This window comes from Armigeres subalbatus, chromosome 3 (genome assembly GCF_024139115.2).
Source record: "Armigeres subalbatus isolate Guangzhou_Male chromosome 3, GZ_Asu_2, whole genome shotgun sequence".
NCBI classification, from domain to species: Eukaryota; Metazoa; Arthropoda; class Insecta; order Diptera; family Culicidae; genus Armigeres; species Armigeres subalbatus.
The window spans coordinates 31,061,358-31,081,089 of record NC_085141.1 but is presented as its reverse complement, the minus strand read 5'-3'; the positions used below and the strand labels follow the sequence as shown (position 1 = coordinate 31,081,089).

The following is a 19,732-nucleotide window of genomic DNA, read 5'->3' as shown; positions in this document are numbered from 1 at the left end:
TAACTTGGCTTAGAAACCTCGCAGTTAATAACTGTGGAAGTGCTTTATGAACACTAAGCTGCGAGGCGGCTCTGTCCCAGTGTGGGGATGTTATGCCAAGAAGAAGAAGAAGAAGAAGAAGAAGAAGAAGAAGAAGAAGAAGAAGAAGAAGAAGAAGAAGAAGAAGAAGAAGAAGAAGAAGAAGAAGAAGAAGAACACGAGCATGTGATGTAACAATGCCCAGGAGGACTATGCCAACCGGCAACCGCAAACCGGTGCACTGGTGAACGAGCACGATAGCTGATCTTCGCAGAATCTGTCTTAGAGCTAAAAGAAGGTTGCGACGTGCTAGAATCGCAGGGGACGCCGGGTGTTTCAATCAAGGTTCAGAGAGCAGAGCTATGAACTACGAAATCGAATGTAGTAAGAGAGCTTGCTTTGAAGAGCTGTGTAGGATGGCCAATAATACTCCATGGGGGGATGCATACAGGGTAGTGATGGCTAGGACCAACAGCAAAACTCTTAAGAAATCCCCGAAGATGTTAGCCAGCATCGTTGAAGATTTGTTCCCGAAGCAAGACTCATCGGACTGGTCCGCCACACTGTACGAGTCATTGAATATGGTACCGCTAGTGACTAACGATGAGCTTATCGCCGTTGCAAGAAAACTTAAGCTAAATAAGGCACCAGGTCCGGATTGTATTCCTAATCTGGTCCTTAAGCACGCGATTCTTGGCGCACCTGATATGTTCAAGAGCTGCCTACAAAGTTGCCTGGACGAAGAAAACTTCCCAAAACATCCCCGGGAGAGCCTTCGGCATACAGTTGTGGTGCATAACCACCATTGGTTGCAGCAATCGAGGATAAACGTAGGGACGTGCACAGTTAACTCCGTGAGGTCATTAATGCATAATCTTTTTAGAACTGAGGATTAGATCCAAGCCCGCAAGTTGCATGATTTTTATGTATGTGCTTGTGTTGCATGTACGGGATTGGCTAGATTACCTATTCCAAAACTTTTTACCAATTATCGATATGAAATACCGTCTAAGACGAGTTTAATACCTTCCATTGATTTCTACTACGTTAAATTAAATGGAAAGTACTAAACTCGTCGTAAACGGTTGAATACATTCTATTCAAAGAACTTCAAATATTTTTTCTGATTTGAAATAGTTGAAATCAGTTTTTCAGAATAATACAAAGAAGCGTAGACTCTATCTTGATCGAATGGTCCAAAAGACAATTGAAAATCTATCGAGGAACGGCTGAGATATTAACGTGTATTTTTGAGACGGTTTTCGCAACCGCAAAGTGTACCACATAATATAGAAAACACAGACGTAGTCCTACGTCAAAAGTGTGTTTCACATTTTTATACACACACACATGCAGACATAACCTTAATTCGTTGAGCTGGCCCGACTGGCATATAACATTATGGATCTCCGAGCCATATATCAAAAGTTCAGTTTTAGAGCCTAAGCCGTTTCGTATACTTAGTATACGATCGTTCGTTCTTCACAACACATCACATTGTAACTCATTGTAAATTGAATGATTAATTAGAATCTGTGTCAACATGTTTGCTCAGGTGTTGAAACGAGGAATGTGAAATTTCTTTAATACAGACTGTACACCACAGTGCCAAGTCATCTACAATGCTGTTAATCTAAGATCAAAATTATTCTAATTACCTCGCTATAATCTATAGCTTTGAAAGCTCGTGCAATTTGAAATACGAATCAATATTTATTCACCAACTGAAAGCGATTAGCCTGTCAATCGATCTGATTGCGATTAACGATAAATGATTAACGAGCAGCCTGAGTGCTCGTACCTCACGCCACGGCTGATAATGTTTGAGATGAATAAATGATGGAGCTGAAACAATATTTTTAAACAACCAATGAATTTTCATCACCGTATTTTTATGATGTGAAGAATATTTTGAATAATAAATTCGAAAAACACATGGGACACGACAGGTATTTCCGTCCATCGTCGCGTCGTAGAGGCTAAAACCAACGAAAGCAACGTCCATTTGCTAGAACTCCACTATAGTAGAACGTTTCTCCTGAGCTTACGATTTGGTACGGATGAGTTTGGCAAAAAAGTGTCTCTTTTAATGGTTTTCGAGACTATGACAAAAAGACAAAAATGCCTACATTAACCCTATGTTATGTAATTTGTGGCTTCGACATTTTGATATAAGGGGAGCTGTATAAGAATCTAGCTTTTTGCATATGTCCAATGAACTGGCCCTGAGAACGGTTTTAAACTCTACGGGGGGCATCTCCACTAAATTTTGTCGTAGGGGATAAATATCTTTCTCTGTAAATTCCAGCTCCCAGTTGTAGCATATGATGGCGCATTCTATATGAATGTTGTATGAGGTTTTCAATCTCCGTCACTCTTTCATTCTAAAAATGTGTGTGAAAAGCCCGATTTGAGTACAGTGCCCATGCCCAGGAAGTCTATGAAATCTTTCACAAACGAGCAGGTTACTCCGGACCGCGAATCGAATGCTGGATTGGATTCAGCTTGAATACCTGATAGCATCACAATGGAAAATTTAATGTTTCGAGTAGGTGATTTAGTTTAACACATTCAGAAACAAACTTTCAAACGTGACGTTAAGTGGCTTTGTTCCGGTGCTCAAACAGTAGAAGGCCTTATCACACCGAATCACACCACAACTTGCCTTTACTGAGAAGACGTACACTCGTACCTGAGAAATATGGTCAACAGGAAATTTGTCTCAACCCGTTGTTTACATCTGACCGTGAATATGCGAGCATTTGTCATTATTTTGCTGACGTTTGGTTACTGAGCGGGTTAAGTAGGTGCAAAGTGAGCTGTTTATCCTACTAACCATTTAATTACAAACCGCAACCTAACCCTCCAACGCTAGACCCATTTGCCGTGACAAAATGTGAAAAAGTAGTTCATCTTTACACGCTGATAGTGGACCTGCTAATTGAATTCCCGATCCACATGGCAGCAATTAGCGTCGTGCAGTCAACTTCTCGCATTGTTGCCACGGGTATTGATTTTGCGGAACCAAACATAGCGATTGTGAAAAATGTTCCGAGTTGCACATTAGGTCCCCTGTGAAGGAGAGATGTAAATTATAGTTCTTATAATAAAAAAATAGAAACCAGTGGGATTTGCCTAGTGAAGAAGTCTATGGGCCACATTGATCAAAAGCACGGTTACAACACAGACAAACAAACGTAACACTAGAAAAATTACAATCGACCATAATTACGTTTCACAACTAGAGGCGCTAGCGTCGTAATCCTTCGAGTTTGACATTTCACTCCAGCGCCTTCTGGTGACAATGTCATACGAAACATTGTTCCGTGTAACGTGCTCGCAAGGAGGAGTTGGGTGATGGATTTTTCAGAAAAAATATTCAAGCTGTAACGTCTGTTTGCTGCAAGAGTGGATGGAAGGTGTCGTGTGTCCCATCTACAGAAAGGGCAATAAGCTGGATTGTAGCAACTACTGCGCAATCACATTGCTGAACGCCGCCTACAAGGTACTCTCCCAAATTTTATGCCGTCGACTAGCACCTATTGCAAGGGAGTTCGTGGGGCAGTACCAGGCGGGGCGAACGCTCCACCACGGACCAGGTGTTCGCCATTCGCCAAGTACTGCAGAAATGCCGCGAATACAACGTGCCCACACATCATCCATTCATCGACTTCAAAGCCGCATATGATACAATCGATCGGGACTTGCTATGGCATGGCAGCTAATGCACGAACACGGATTTCCGGATAAACTGACACGGTTGATCAAGGCGACGATGGATCGTGCGTAGTTCGAGTTTCAGGGGCATTCTCGAGTCCTTTCGAAACCCGCAGAGGGTTACGGCAAGGTGATGGTCTTTCGTGTCTGCTATTCGACATCGCTTTGGAAGGGGTAATACGAAGAGCAGGGGTTAACACGAGTGGTACAATTTTCAATAAGTCCGTCCAGCTATTTGGCTTCGTCGACGACATAGATATTATGACACGTAACTTTGAAAAGATGGAGGAAGCCTACATCAGACTGAAGAGGGAAGCCAAGCGGATCGGACTAGTCATCAACACGTCGAAGACGAAGTATATGATAAAAACAGTTATAAGAGAATCTTCTCTTGTGAGCCATCCACCGCGAGTTTGCATCGGTGGTGACGAACTTGAGGTGGTAGAAGATTTTGTGTACTTGGGCTCCATAGGCGTAACTAGAGTCTCGGTCTAGGGGGGGCCATGGCACCAGCTGGTGGGATGTAATTTTCAAAGGCGATTTAAAGCACTGTGCGCATGGATTGCAATAGAAATTGTTTGACTAAGTTTATCGCTCATTCGTCCTAGAACTAACATAAAAAATCGCGAATAATACAATTGATTTCCAATGATGCTGTGATTGCTTCAAAACGCTGTGTCTGTGTCAACTTGTCTTCTCCATGTTATTGCTTTTTGCATTGAAACTTTTCGTTTCGTCACTGAAAGCATTGACACTTGTCTTCAGCGACTGCTTCCGCGATAGAGCATTTGCACATTTCATTCACTCATACATCTATATTGCTGTCAAAATGTACATTTGACAATTAAATTTTCAGCTCGACATCAGTTGTCAGAAAATCAGGAGTACCAACTTGACCACCATCTCCTTGTCGCCGAGTCTGGCGCTGAGTGCTCGGCGCGGAAACCCAAAGGTGGGAATAAAATTTTGGGGCTTATGCGCAATACTAAATGTGGATAAGTGTGTAATCTAAGATTCAAGAATCTTCGAATTATCTATACATGAAATTCGATATGAGTATATTTCTGAAAGTTTTCAAGTATTTCCATGATTACTTAATGCATAAAGATCTCGATTTTTTTGAAACTTTTTAAATGTGGAATAAATTCCACGAAATTTTGTCATAATCAATATAAGTATTCATGCAATTCCAAAATGTATGCTATGTGCTGAAATAGTTAAGTACCAATGCACACAAATTTGGAATCCTAAAGTGTTTTTTATGAGTTATAAATTCCATGAGTCATAAAATTATGAGTCATAAATAAAATTCCAGAATAACATAGGGTTTTTGTAGTAACTGACGTTAGGAAGAGGCTTTATTATGGTTTTCTGAATAGGTGAGAGATTTCTCTGCAAAAATCAAAGAGACTTGAGAAGCAACCAAATCGATCTGAATTGTGCTGCTAAAAAAAACTGTTTTCTGATACGAACTGGTTTCTAAATCTATTTTTTTATCCTAAAAAACCAACTCTAACTAAAGCAGGCACAAAAGAGTTTTCCGATGATCCTTATGAAATCGCCAAAAAATTAAATGGAACAAGATCTTTTGAGGATTATGAAAGTATTTCTTTAATGCAATCTCTGTTGTGAGTGCGAAAGTTGCCTAAGTTTTGTCCTAATACTTTCAATGGAATGCGTTGTTGATTTTTCTGTCATTGTAACAAAGATTCTTAAGTTTTATATGTAATTTTATATCTTTCTGTGCGAGAGCAAAAAGCTCCATAGGAATTTGATCAACTGTTTTGCGGCATACCTTGCGATTAACTCGAAGATTTTCGAAAGAATGGTCGTTCGAAATTTCATTGACCGGATTTGTGTACATGTGCTCATTTTGATGTAGTTGCTTCAGTCTTTTTTGAAGCGGATGGTAGTTTAATAGAACAGAAATATTTATATCTCAATACAATTATGTTTTTACCTGTCATAAGACGAGTTTATACAATCCCATTGAATTCCACCACTTAATTGTATCTTGACAGATACGTATTTCGACCTCAAAAGTAAGGCCGTCTTCAGTGTCTCGTACTTGACTCGACTTAATTTTCTTATCATTATGTTTTTGTTTCTGCGACCAGGATACTAGTCAAACAAATGCGGAACAAATTTATTATTTTAAGCTAGCAACTGAATTAGAAGCGGCATTGATTTTAGCTTAAAAATCGAGAAAATGTTCCCGGGGTCCAACTTAAGTATTTCGATGCTTTGCTGAACAAATGGTCATAGATGTGATAACGCAACAAATAATATGTTTATAGAATTCATAATCAAAATTAAGAAATATGTAGGAAATATGTAAATGAAATAAAAACTGACTAAGTTGGAATTACTTTTCAAAATTTTCTGGGGGGGCCACAAGTAGGTCTGGAGGGGGCCAGGCCCCCCCTTATTTACGCCAATGTTGGGCTCACTGGTGACTGCCAAAATGATACCAGCAGAGAAATTCGGAAACGCATAGTGTCTGGAAATCGTACGTACTTTGGACTCCGCAAGACGCTCCGATCGAATAGAGTTCGCCACCGTACCAAACTGACAATCTACTAAACGCTCATTAGACCGGTAGTCCTCTACGGACACGAGACCTGGACGATGCTCGTGGAGGACCAACGTGCACTTGGAGTTTTCGAAAAGAAAGTGCTGCGTACCATCTATGGTGGGGTGCAGATGGCGGACGGTACGTGGAGGTGGCGAATGAACCACGGATTGCATGAGCTGCTGGGAGAACCATCCATCGTTCACATCACGAAAATCGGACGACTGCGGTGGGCCGGGCACGTAGCCAGAATGTCGAACAGTAACCCGATGAAAATGGTTCTCAACAACGATCCGACGGGCACAAGAAGGCGATGTGCGCAGCGGGCAAGGTGGATCGATCAGGTGGAATATGACTAGCGGACCCTCCGTAAACTGCGTGGTTGGCGACGTGTAGCCATGGACCGAGCCGAATGGAGAAGACTCCGCACAGGCGATACCGCACAGGCCACTATGGCCTTATTCTGAATAAATAAATAATAAATAATAACGTCTGTTTGTCTGTGGTTGCAATGTAGGTAGACCGAGAGTGGCTGCCTTCGAATTGAGTTCCGAGTTGCCTCACACCTCGGGAAAATTTTCCGCTAGTTATGTATTTTTAATGGGACCGGATTTTTTATTTTCCGCGTCGAAATTCATTCATTTTGTTCCTTCGGAATTACGGGGGAAAATCCCTGGACAAGATTCCAGAGAAGTTATCTTCAGAGAAGTAGGGTTGTCTTAAGAAATGTTTGGGAGGGATATTATCTTTAAAAATCCCTGATTAATCCACCTAGCGGTGATGGTGCCTTTCTCGTGTATTATAAAATATATTGAAAAAATCACATTAGAAAGCTTTTTAGGAGAATAGATCACGTTTTTTCGATCATTTTGCATGTTTTTTTGCGTCGATTAAAATGTATTGCCACCATTTCAGAATTTTTTCCCAAGGGGAGACCGAAATACAATGTCCGATTGATCCAATTTTCAATAGCAAACAATGAGGCCGCCCCACTTTTTATGAACGGACTATTTTGATGTACATAATGTACCTATGCCCAGGGACCCTCCTTATCCGTGCGGTAAGACGCGCGGCTACAAAGCAAGATTATGCTGAGGGTGACTGGGTTCGATTCCTGGTGCCGGTCTAGGCAATTTTCGGATTAAAAATTGTCTCGACTCCCCTGGGCATAAAAGTATCATCGTGTTAGCTTCATGATATACGAATGCAATAATGGTAACCTGGTTTAGAAACCTCGCAGTTTTAACTGTGGAAGTGCTTAATGAACACTAAGCTGCGAGGGGCCCAACAAACATTCACTAGTTGAACTAACATCAGTGTGATGATTTAATTCAGCGCTGTGTTGAATTATGTCTGTACTATTTCTTATCACAACTTCTGTTCAAGCTTTGTTCACACAATTTTGGCGAAGTTATACAACTACAACATCTCATTTTGAAAAACAACTTTATTAACCGATTCGTTAAACCTTTAATATGCATTTTACTAAGCCTCAATTCAGCTACATGTGAATTCCTCGAAAATAATAACGCATAGAAGGTAACATCATCAAGATCTCCAATGAGCGTATTTTGAAGCAATTGCTATTTTCATATAACCATTTTAAAATTTTCCTAAATCGGGTCTCGAACTGCTGTCATTTGATCATCCGCCGGTAACGTTGTCATCCGCGCCATCCTTGATTTGTTAGATATGGCTCACTCAATGCATAACATAAATAATCTTATTGCTGAATATGAATCATAATTGGACTCTTATTCAATAAGTCGATCTGTCAAACTACAGTTTGTAAATAACTGAACAAGATTTTTATTTCAACCATTGTTCAGCCAATCATAACCTTCGCACACTAGGAAAAATACGTAAAAATAGTGTCGATAAACGATAAAATAAAATCCATTCCCAATGCTATTTATGAATTTATGAAAATAAAATCAAAGTATATTCGGCCTTCCTCAGAATCTCTTGATAAACGGTTGCAATATGATTGTCAAATGCTAAGATTATTCCAATAAAGATCAACATCCATCCGATAATATTGGGATTCCACAAAAGATATTTTAGTTACCAGATAAAGATTGTCGCTGTCGTCGCTGTCCGGAACATCTTTTCATGGCGAGGATAGTGGATCTAAATATCAATGATGGAAAAATACATACGATTTGACAGTTAGGTACCACACATGTTTTGGACAGCAGAACAAAGGGAACCGAAGCGACAATCTTTATCTGGTAACTAAAATATCTTTTGATTCCACACATCAAAGATTCAATAATTTTCCGACGTTATTCAACAGCGTTATATCCGGCTTTTAGTAAATTTATTTCCGCATGAATGCATGATTTTTTTATTGCTCCAGCAGTTTTGTTCGTTATAATCTCCGACAGCTTAATAAATCACGAATATAAAAAGCATGTCTTGAAAATAAATAATTATTTTATTGTCTTTTTATTGTCTTAATTGATTTATTTATGTCTATTTGTATTATTCAGTATCCATTTTTCCTATAAATCAAATTTTCCAGATCTAGAATCCAGATTTTCTCTCAAACTGAAAAAGCATGTTTTTTTCCACTGTGCGATAGATCAGATAAATGGGAAATCCAATGGTTAAGAAGGACAAAGGTTAAGAAGGATGTCTAAATGCTTGCTTATTGACTTACTATTCAAAATCAATTCGACCACCCTTTCAGAGCATCACATCATAGTCGAACAGAGAACTTTAAAAATCATTAGTTCAGCACACTGTTAAACTTCCTCAATGTGCTGAAATGTGATAAAACGAAAACGTTAGTTTGACTTCAAATAAAGGTAGTAAACAAATAAATAGGTCATGTCGAATATTAGTTAGATTAAATGCTGAAATGCAATCCGTCTAGCGAATTATTCAGCATGCATTTTATTCAGTTACGAATATCACAAATAAACAATAATTCAACCTAGATGCTTATTTGTAGCTTGTCGTTGTTTGTTGGGCGGCTCTGTCCCAGTGTGGGGATGTAATGCCAATAAGAAGAAAAAGAATCCTATGCACGTATCTTTGATCGGAAAATCAATGAGAAGAAAACTACAAAGTCAGTTTGTTCCAATGTAGAATATCTACACGCTAAAAGTTTTTTACACATCGCATGAATCATCTACACATTGCATACATTGCATACTATGCGTACTACAGAGAATTGCATACTATGTGAACATTATGTTCAAGATTGTCATCTACTTTTTTGGAGTATTTTCTCTTGTTTCGATCTAAAAAAAATGAAAATTGCGAAAAATCTACAACTATAGTTCATCGAAACAATCGAAAAACCCTCTGAAGAAGTTATTTTTCTGAATAATTTTCACTTAAAATTAAAACTACTACTCTGTCACTGTGAAATGAACTCATCGAAAATCGTTAGCCTTCGAGTACACTAAAATGTGTTTCATGGCAGTTGCATATAGGGTAAAATGCCCAATAGTGGACCCCCTAGTAGCGGAATTATGCTCTTGCTGTCATAAGGCTTAAAAAATTTCAACATATTAACTCTGCTTGATATCTAACAACAAGCTCTGCATCCCCTCTTCACGATACATACATAAAACACCCAAATAATCGACGCTATTCGTTTGAATTAACATTTCAAAGTCTAACTGAATTTCCCCTTTGGTAGACCCCCTGGGGGTCCATAATAGGAAATTGCTTCCCTATAGTCGACACTTCATTTGATTTTCATGTCCCGTTTCAGGACGTTCTTCTTCCTATTATGGACCCCCAAAATATTCCTATAATGGACACTCTCGTGTTCATTTTTTATAGAATTGTAAAAAATCATCTAATTTTACTTTCCATAGCATTTCCAATGCATGTAATCAAATCATAGGACTGTAAGGTAGGTTCTCCCGATAGAATTTCATAGCAAAATGTTGGCATTGTGCAGTAATAATGCAAAAATGGCTGGAGGGTCCACTATTGGTTGGGGGTCCACTATAGGGCACTTTACCCTATTATATGTGTTGTCCCTGGAAAGGCATTGTGAATGAAACACAGAATTGTGATAATCAATTTTAGCGTGTGGCTATGCAACAAGAGAAACTCTCTCACATTTTCTGCTTGCTCCACCCCTCAGTGGAATTTTGTTTCTCGTGGCCTACATTTAGGCGCTCAACGATTCCACATGATTCGAATGATTTCTAACAAGTTTTGTTCCTACTTTCTAATTTTCCATAGAACTATTGACGAAGCATCTGGCACCACAAGATCAGGAACTGCAACAGCGACTGTTGATCCGCATTTCTAATTACTGCGAGAAAAAGGTTACAAACTACACCCTGGACGAATACGAGGATCCTTACGTGTGGGACTTTTATCACTCGTTCTATTTCGCCTTCATTGTTTGCTCCACTATTGGTGAGTAGATCGTTACTTGATGAGGTGTATAGCAAGCACCCTCGATCTCTGTTATAATCTGTTATTTGGTTGTTGTTTGTTTCAGGGTATGGAAACATTTCACCCAACAACACGTTTGGGCGAATCTTCATGATCTTCTACGCGCTGATCGGACTACCGATGAATGGCTTCTTTTTCGCTTACCTTGGTGATTTGTATGGGAAAACTGTAAGTAAAAGAATTATATGCAAGAAACATTAGAAAGATGTAAAACGGTTCCCTTCCTTTTCAGTTCATTCGATTGTACCGACGCTACAAGCAGTACAAACTGTCTACCAATACACAGTACGTGCCGCACAAGGTTAGCTTGATTGGGCAAATCATACTGTACCTGATTCCTGGCATTGTCATCTTCATATTCGTGCCAGCGGCCATTTTCAGCTACTTCGAAAAGTGGCCTTACGATGTTTCGGTTTATTACTCGTTTGTGACGCTAACCACGATCGGGTTCGGTGATTACGCTACAACATTCCAGGCGTCACAGAAATACGAATTCGGAACATCCTTCGTATACTACCAGATCTTTATCGTGTTGTGGTTCTTCGCCGGGGTGGGTTACGTATTTATGATTTTGGGTTTTATAGCGAAGTGAGTTCCGTGAAATCTGGCATTTTTATCGAATAAAAAACGATTTATTTCTTATGCTTTTGTAGAGGAATGGCTCACAAGAAGGTCCAACACTTGGAAAAAATATTGGCTGTTAACGTTAGAGCGGCCCAAAACCGGGTTTGGAATGGCGTGACCAAGGATATTAGCTATCTCAGGAAAATCCTGAACGAGGTCTACATGCTGAAGTTCAAGGTAATTTATAAAACATTGTATAGAGCTTTTATATATACAGTCGCCTCTCCACATCTCAATATTGAAGGTACCATCCAAGGATGTTAACGATCATTCAGTAATTTGCGTTCGAAGTTTGTCAATAACACATTCCAGAAGCTTAATTTCAAAATGTGTTGTATGGTGGACTTCTAGTGCGAAGGTTTCTCTACAACTTTGCCTAATGGTTCGTTATTAGAATTCAACTAATAACGGAGGTAGAGCGCTAGTTACAGTAACTTAAACTAAATGATTGGAGTTTTGTTATCATTTAGTCTAAGTTACTGAAACTATAGCTATAACTCCGTTACTAGTGGAATTCAAACTACGAACCATTAGGCAGAGTTGTAGAAAAACCTTCGCACTAGAAGTCCACCATACAACACATTTTGAAATTCAGCTTCTGGAATGTGTTATTGAAAAACTACTTAATGATTGAACGCAAATTACTGAATGATCGTTAACATCCTTGGGACCATCAATATAAGGAGACATCAAGGAATGGAAGGAAAATTGGAATGGGAACTAGATCGAAAAAGCTCGTTGCTATAACAAACGACAACAAAACAAATGTGATGTCTTGTTTTTTATGTGTTTGTTATTATCCCAAAATGGTCTAGTGGCCTAGAAAGTCGAATATGTCGACTTAGGGAGTGAGAATCCTGAATAAAATATGTCCAGAAGGCATCTAGATAAAGAGATATCGAGATAGGGAAGTTATCGAGATGTAGAAAGCCCAAATGTATGTAGATTGAAGGGACCGATAAAACCATAGACATAGGGAGAGACATCGAGCTATAGAACATCGAGATGTAGATAGTCGACTGTAAAACCACGTAAAACAAAGTTTGTGTTCGTAAGGGGATTTGACAGAAAAATTCGATGTATTCGTTTTGTTCATTTCGTAACATGGAAAATGTTATACTTAATAAGACTCAAAAAACACTTTTTCAATTTTTTTGATGGGCCGCACTTTTATTCGGTTCTATTTGATGCTCTGGACAAAATTTCAGCCAAATCGGTCAACGTTTGGGCGGTGCTCAACTCGTTGGAAGTTTAAATGGAAAAATGTATACAGAAACATCGAAAAACAGTGAATTGCAGTTTACGATGAAGAGCTATGATACTCCTTCATTTCTTGTAGAATTAAATACAGAATGGTATATAATCGGTATACATATAAACACTCTAGTTATGGCTAAGAATGATTTTTGCTACTTGATTTGTTTATACCAATACAAATAACCAAGACTATGCTTCACTATTTTCGCCTTTTTCATTGATGGCATGTTTGGAAAAATAAGTTCAAAATAAAGTTATTGTATTTACAGCAGCAGCTCTGTAATGCTCAAAAATTTTGAGCCTTCCAAATAAAATACTTTTTTAGATATTCTTTTCATTTTTAAAACATGTTTGGCGTAGAATAGTGTATGAAATCAAGGAACTGTTGTCGTAGTATCATATTAACCATAAAAATAATCTTTGTTCGTCAGATGGGCCTTTAAAAAATAATTTGGTGAATCGTACATAACTTTTGATAAAAAACATATACCTAAGATTTTTGGACACAAAGCACAATATAAGCTAAGCTTTCCATCGATGTATCGATATTTAAAATCGGTGACTGCGAACATTGCGGAAAAATAATTTTTAAAAATAAATCCAAGATGGCGGCCAAATTCAATATGTCTGCCTCCATTTTTATAATTGCAAATTGAGGACACACTCTTTCTTTGGGGTTGGACTTTTCTTATACTGTGTATTAAGTGTAATATCACAAAATAAAATTTCGAATAGAACTATTGTGTTTATTATACAGTAGAAGAAAAGTCCAACTCCGTACCGTTTACTCCTTACCGTTTTTAATTAAATTGCGTCTAGAATTTTTGAGAACAGTTTTAAAAACTTCTCTGTATGGTTTCCCGTGGAGATTTTTTCGGTTATCATCTTTCTGCTTCTTCTTCTTCATGCAACATCAAAGCGCCAATTCTTTTTTGTTGCTTCTTTTTTTACATTTTTTAGCGCCAATTACACCCCTTGCTCGCACTACGTTATTAAACAGTCGTTATGAAACCTATCACAAGCAAACAGGAAGCATGTGCCATTAGGGGCCATCCAGAAACCACGTGGTCATATTTTTGAAGATTTTCAACCCCTCATGTGGTTCATCGTAGTCATTTGGCAGAGCACCCCCCTCCCCCCCTATGACCACGTGGTTTTTTTTTTCAAGTACAAAAATTAAAAAAAAACCTTATGTAACTAAAACATATGGTTAATCCGATCAATTTTGAACATGGACAATTTCAATTGATTCAAAATCGAACTAAACCCAGCATGGAAATTATAAATTTTCATGAATTCGAAAATTTTGATGTTGTTATCATGTTGTAATGTGTATCAGGTATTAGGATATCTAGAACTCGCACACCTTCAATGCATCAGGAGGATACAAAAAAATGTAGACTCGCGAATATCTTATAAAAATTTCGAGAAATATTTATAATGGTTTATAAATTTTCCAAAATATCCCTATATTTTTATTTTATTTTTTTATTTTTTCATTAGTGTTTTTTTTAAATAACTATATAGTTCGTCACTGAATATCCCTATAGATTCCTTAGAGTATTTGAGACCTTCCATAGCTCTGGAGGTACTGGAAATTCTTAAGATATTAACCGCAGCGAAGCATCTGAACTGAACTCTTACAACGAAAAGTTTATCAGAGAATCACAAAGTTAATAGGGGTAATGACGGCTTTGGCAGGTTTCGTTCTATTATTGGCAGGTGGTTTTTTATGACTGATTATGCTCAAATTTGGCTCAAACATTCTTTGCATATCAAAGAATATTGTGGCCAAATTTCATAAAATTCGGTCGACAAAAACCCCCCTGCCAATAATAGAACAAAACCTGCCAAAGCCGTCTGTTCCCCTATGTAATCTTAGAGATGCAAATAAAACCTCCTACTCTTGTTTCTTCTGAGTAGCATTCCTGTAGAAATTCCAGTATTGTTTTCAGAATCATCAATATTAGAAATAGATAATTACAAAATTTTCCACAAAATATTTTTTTCTAAAAATATTTTTTCGGTCATTCTAATGGTTCTTTGGAATAATTTTCCAAGGAACTTCTATTCCATATCTCGAATATGCTTCAGTCAATGGTCCTTTCATATGCGACTCATAGGTTCAATTTACGTCCATCTGCCTGCGTTGTTTGGATTCCGGATGGCAGGTTGATGCAGCATATATGGATCTGAAAGCCGCTTTCGATACTGTGGACCATGAAATTCTGCTTGCTAAGCTGATGTTTCCTTTTTTTTTTTCCTCGTTTGTCGGGTGAAGATCACTGCGTCCAGATTTTAGGACTATTGTGATATACCCTTTTACTGTGAAATACGCAAGTTATCTCAGTAACATGTTTGTCACTGAGATACCTTGGTATCGACTGAACTCAAGACCATCTATTATTGATGAATAGAGATCCTGAGTTACAGTATGTGACTCCCCCATTCTGGCGAGACTAGCTTTATGAAGCCAACCACGTCCTTGGGGGATAAGATCCCTATGTCAGCAGGCCCTAAAAAGGGCTTGCTGAGAACTTTGAACCTACGTTGGGTGAGTGCACTGCAATAGCAGAGGATGTGTTCTGATGTTTCTCTCTCCTCGTCACAGAAGCGGCAATTTGAGGTTTGGATTGCTCCGATCTTTTGTAGATGGTATCTGCAGGGGCAGTGTCCAGTTATTAGACCGGTGTAGATGTTGAGATCCCTTTGTTGAGACCTAATAGTTGTTGGGTTTTCTTGGGGTTAATCGTTACGAGCCTTTTGGATTGGCTCGTATGGGGAAGTGCATTCCAGTTTGATGTGATTTGACTGACCATATATTTGTTCAGTTCCATTTTTACAGAGCAGTCTGAGATCCCGCAGAAGGGCTCAGGGCCAATGAACCTTTCATTAGATCCATTCCTGGCTAGCTCATCAGCAATCTCGTTTCCCTCTAGACCCGTATGTCCTGGGATCCAATATAGGTAGACTCGATTGCGTATGGATAAGTTTTTCAAAGCCAGAATGCATTCCCACACTAGCTTTGAGTTACAAGTGTAGTTATTAAGCGACTTGAGTGCCGCTTGGCTGTCAGAGAAAATACATATTTTTGCAAATCTATACTTTCTCCTCAGGCATAATAACAACATCTTTTACCAAGGGTTTTTGAACAAACCCAAAGTGTATTGAGACCTTTCTGCACAACTGATTGGAGATGAGAGTTCCAATTAAGCTTTGCGTCGAGTATGACACCTAGATATTTTACTTCACTTGAATAAACTAATTGTGTTTGATTCAAGAAAAGGGGTTTCAGTTGTACCTTTCTCCGTTTGGTGAAAGGGATAATGGAAGTTTTTGTAGGATTTATGCCTAGTTGATACTTTTGACACCAGGAAAAAGTGTGATTTAGGGCAGATTGCATTCTTTCCACGATAACACTTTCGAATTTGCCTCGTACAATAATGACAACGTCATCAGCATATCCAACCACTTCGAAGCCTCTTCTCTCTAAGCTGTCTAGAAGCTCATCCACCACCAGTGACCACAACAAAGGAGAAAGCACTCCGCCTTGCGGACACCCCTTGTTGCTTTAACAGTGATGTATGAACCGCTAAGCTCAGAGGAGATTTTCCGATTAGCTAGCATAGCATGTACCCAGGTAACAATGCATGGGTCGAATTTTCTCCTCAACATTGCTGACCCTATAGACGAATAAGAAGCGTTATCGAATGCGCCCTCAATATCAAGAAATGCTACAAGAGCAATTTCTTTTGCATTAAGTGTTTTTCGATTTTTGAACTACCGTATGTAGTGCCGAGATCGTAGATTTTCCACTTTGATAAGCGAATTGGTTTTTGACAAAGGCATTGCTTTCATAAATTTGTGATTTATGTACTCGCATAGTACCTTTTCCATAATTTTGAGCATTACAGAGGATAAACTTATCGGCCTGAATGCTTTGGGGTTGGTTTTATCTCTCTTGCCTGCCTTCGGAATGAAGACAGCCCGGATTTGACGCCAATCGTTAGGTATGTGCCCCAAAATCAGACTCGCCTTAAAAATCTCAACCAAGGGTGGAACCAGTGTTTTCTCCTCTTTTGGATCAACGCTGGAAATATTCCATCCATGCCAGGAGACTTAAATGGCTCGAAAGATCTCACAGCCCTCTCAACCCTGGCCCGAGTGAAAGCTTCCTTTGCAACCTTTATTGCGTCTTTTTAGACCCAGAAACCCATGATTGGATCTCTTGTGGATCTGATACAGCAATTCCAGTGCCTTGGTCGCCGATGCTCGACTCAGGGATTGAATCAGGAAGTGGATCTTTAACAATTCGCTCAGTGTATCGCTAGGCTCTACAGTGAGCGAACCATCCGTCTTTCGGAGGCTACCCACACCATTGGAGTGGTCTTTTGAAAGAGTTTTTGGAGTCTGGCCACTACGGGTGTATTCTCTATGCTTTCACACATTAGAATCCACGATTTCCGTTTGGCTGACCTTATTTCTTTGTTGTAGTTCGTCAGGGCCTTTCTGTATAGGCTCCAATCGCCGGTTCGCTTAGCACGATTGAACTCCCTACGCGCAGTTTTCCTAAGCTTCTAAAGAGTTTTATTCCACCATGGAACGTCTCTACTCGAACTAGTTGATTTAGTTGGACAGCTCTCTTGGTAGGCGTTAAGGATTTTGTTTTTAATGGATTTGGACGCATCTTCCAATTGTGTTATGGACTTGATGTGACTTTCTATGATGTACTCTTCGGATCGTAGGATAGCTGAGTTGGATTCCCAATCAGTTTTCTTAGAATCTTTAAACGTTTTTCCATCGTTAGACCCCTTCCCATTCGAAGATGATGTGTTTATGGTCTGACATTGATATTTCTTCAGAAACATGCCAGTTTTTTATTTTATCAGAGATAGACCGACTACATAGAGTCAAGTCCAAAACTTCCTGACGAATGGAGTTTTCAAACGTGGGCTTGTCACCAACATTACAAATGTCAATGTTCTTGGAAGAGAGAAACTGTAACAGGTACTCACCTCTGGTGTTTATATTGGTACTTCCCCATACGGTGTGATGTGCATTTGCGTCGCACCCTATGACGAAGGGGATGTTGTGTCGATGGCTGTAGGCTACGAGCGCAGCTATTTCTGGAGGAGGGATTTCGTCCACGTCACCTGGGAAGTATGCCGAGACCACCAAGATCTCTCTACTCCCTCTGGCGGAAGGTACCTCCATCCTGACCGCTACGATGTCCCTTTTTATGAATTCTGAAATTGGAAAGTATTTACAGTTGTTATGTAATAAAATAGCCGCTCTAGGAGAAAGCTGGCTGTCATCATATACCAACTTACATGAGTGTTGTGGAATACCTTGTATTCTGGATTTATTGACCCATGGCTCTTGAATGAGGGCCACGGTTAAATTCTCTTTGGTGAACCTCCGACAGAGCACACCCGTGGCGCTCTCAGCATGGTGGAGGTTCACTTGCAGAACTTTAGTCGCCATTTCCGGGGTTCCTCTTTTTTCCGGACGACGACTGTCCGGCTTTGGATGTTGCGGATCATCAGGATGTAGTTTGGTATTACAGTCTGGGTTTCTCTCTTCCCTGTAGCAACCTGGCCCGCCAGTTTCGCCTCTGTGGTCAAACTGTCGCTTTTGCACCCCCTTTGCCCTGTTTAGATACCTTTGGTTTGGTACCACTAGAGCAGGGGTCGCATGTAAGCTTCGAGCTTTTCCTTTAGAGGCGGACAGACTAGCCTTTATGGTGCTTTTGGGGTGAGATTTACTAACCTCGCTCGAACCGGAGGCTTCCTCAGATTTCTCTTGGGTCGGCCTTCCAGTTAGCCGAACCTCGCTTGAACAGGAGGCCTCCTCAGATTGCTCTTGGGTCGGCCTTCCAGTCGGATTGGCGGTAGCGGCAGTCGGTTGATCTGTAATCTTCCTTAGTTGGATTTCACCAAATCGGTAGTTGAGGGTGTATTTGGACTTCTTCAACTTTTCCATCGACGCACCCTCTACTGTGAAGATCCATTCAACATGAATATCTTTCAGAATGGATCGTTTCACAATACGCCAATTAGTTGTTGTGATGTCATTTTGGCTTTCTATGAGAGCCTTTATTCGATCGTCATCATAGCTGGAGCTTTGTGGGAAGAATGCTCGGATCATCTCTGGACGTGGAATCGCCACTTCGTCCATTGCCATCAGCTCTGCACCTTCCCAGGGTTTCATGGATGGGGATATTCTCTTTAACCACTCAGCAGTCTCTTGATCCTTACAGATTAGAACCATGTAACCGGACTTGTAGATGAGGTTGTTGAATTTGGGTTTTATTGGCTCGTTTCGCTGTTGAACTACTCTGAGCAGGAGTGCTTCTTGTAGAAGGTCTAGCTGGGCTGTAGTGAGTTGGACAGTGGGAAAGTCTTTGGGTATTATCCCGACCTTCACGCTTTTGGCCATATCACTGTAGCTGATACCAGCTGTTTTCCTCATGGGTGGGTTTTGTTGTCCAGACACGTTTTTCTGAGGCGCGCGGTTTGAGGACTGTTGGGCGCGCTCTCTCGGATCCAGATGGTGCTTCACCCTTTTTTTTTGTGGTCCTCTGTGGCGGATTTGTCTAGGTCGTTTCTCGAGCGTTTTGAGGAAGTGGGCTCGCTCTCCTTATTCAGGATTATGGACAAGGCCTCATTCCGGTCTTTTCCCTTCTCCCGGAGAGTTCTAAGCTGCTTCCTCTGCGAGCGTGTGAGTGTGGGGATTTTCTTTCTCGGAGCACCCTTGGCTTCCGTAGAACCCTTGTTATCTTCGGATCCTTTGCTACTTGCTAAAGATTTTGGGGGTTGATGATGATCCTTATACCATCATCTTCGTTATCTTCCATGTCCAACAGGTTGGAGTCGGTCGATGAGGGGGTTGTAGATCTGGATCAGCTTTGTCGAAACATGTGCTGCTCCGGGAGATAGGCGTTGAGGGGCAGGATATTTCCATCTTCTCCTGCGAACTACTGAGTAGCTGGTCTTCGGTAAGGCCAAGCTGACTCAGAGTATTCTCCACTTCGCTCTCACACGACTGAGAGAGGCAAGCTGATGTTACTCGGCGTCTCATCAACGGCTACCGATTGGTTTAGGTCATATTTGCAGA

The 19,732-nt window shown here is 40.0% G+C and overlaps 1 protein-coding gene across 1 annotated transcript in view; it reads left to right on the top strand.

Annotated features, from left to right (window-relative positions):
- The window catches only part of LOC134226609 (open rectifier potassium channel protein 1), a 99,137-nt gene that overhangs the window by 60,235 nt on the left and 19,170 nt on the right, over positions 1 to 19,732 (top strand). The window contains exons 3-6 of the mRNA XM_062707485.1: positions 10,517 to 10,696; positions 10,782 to 10,903; positions 10,968 to 11,323; positions 11,389 to 11,536. Of these exons, the coding sequence (XP_062563469.1) occupies positions 10,517 to 10,696; positions 10,782 to 10,903; positions 10,968 to 11,323; positions 11,389 to 11,536 (806 nt within the window). The remainder of the gene's footprint in view (positions 1 to 10,516; positions 10,697 to 10,781; positions 10,904 to 10,967; positions 11,324 to 11,388; positions 11,537 to 19,732) is intronic.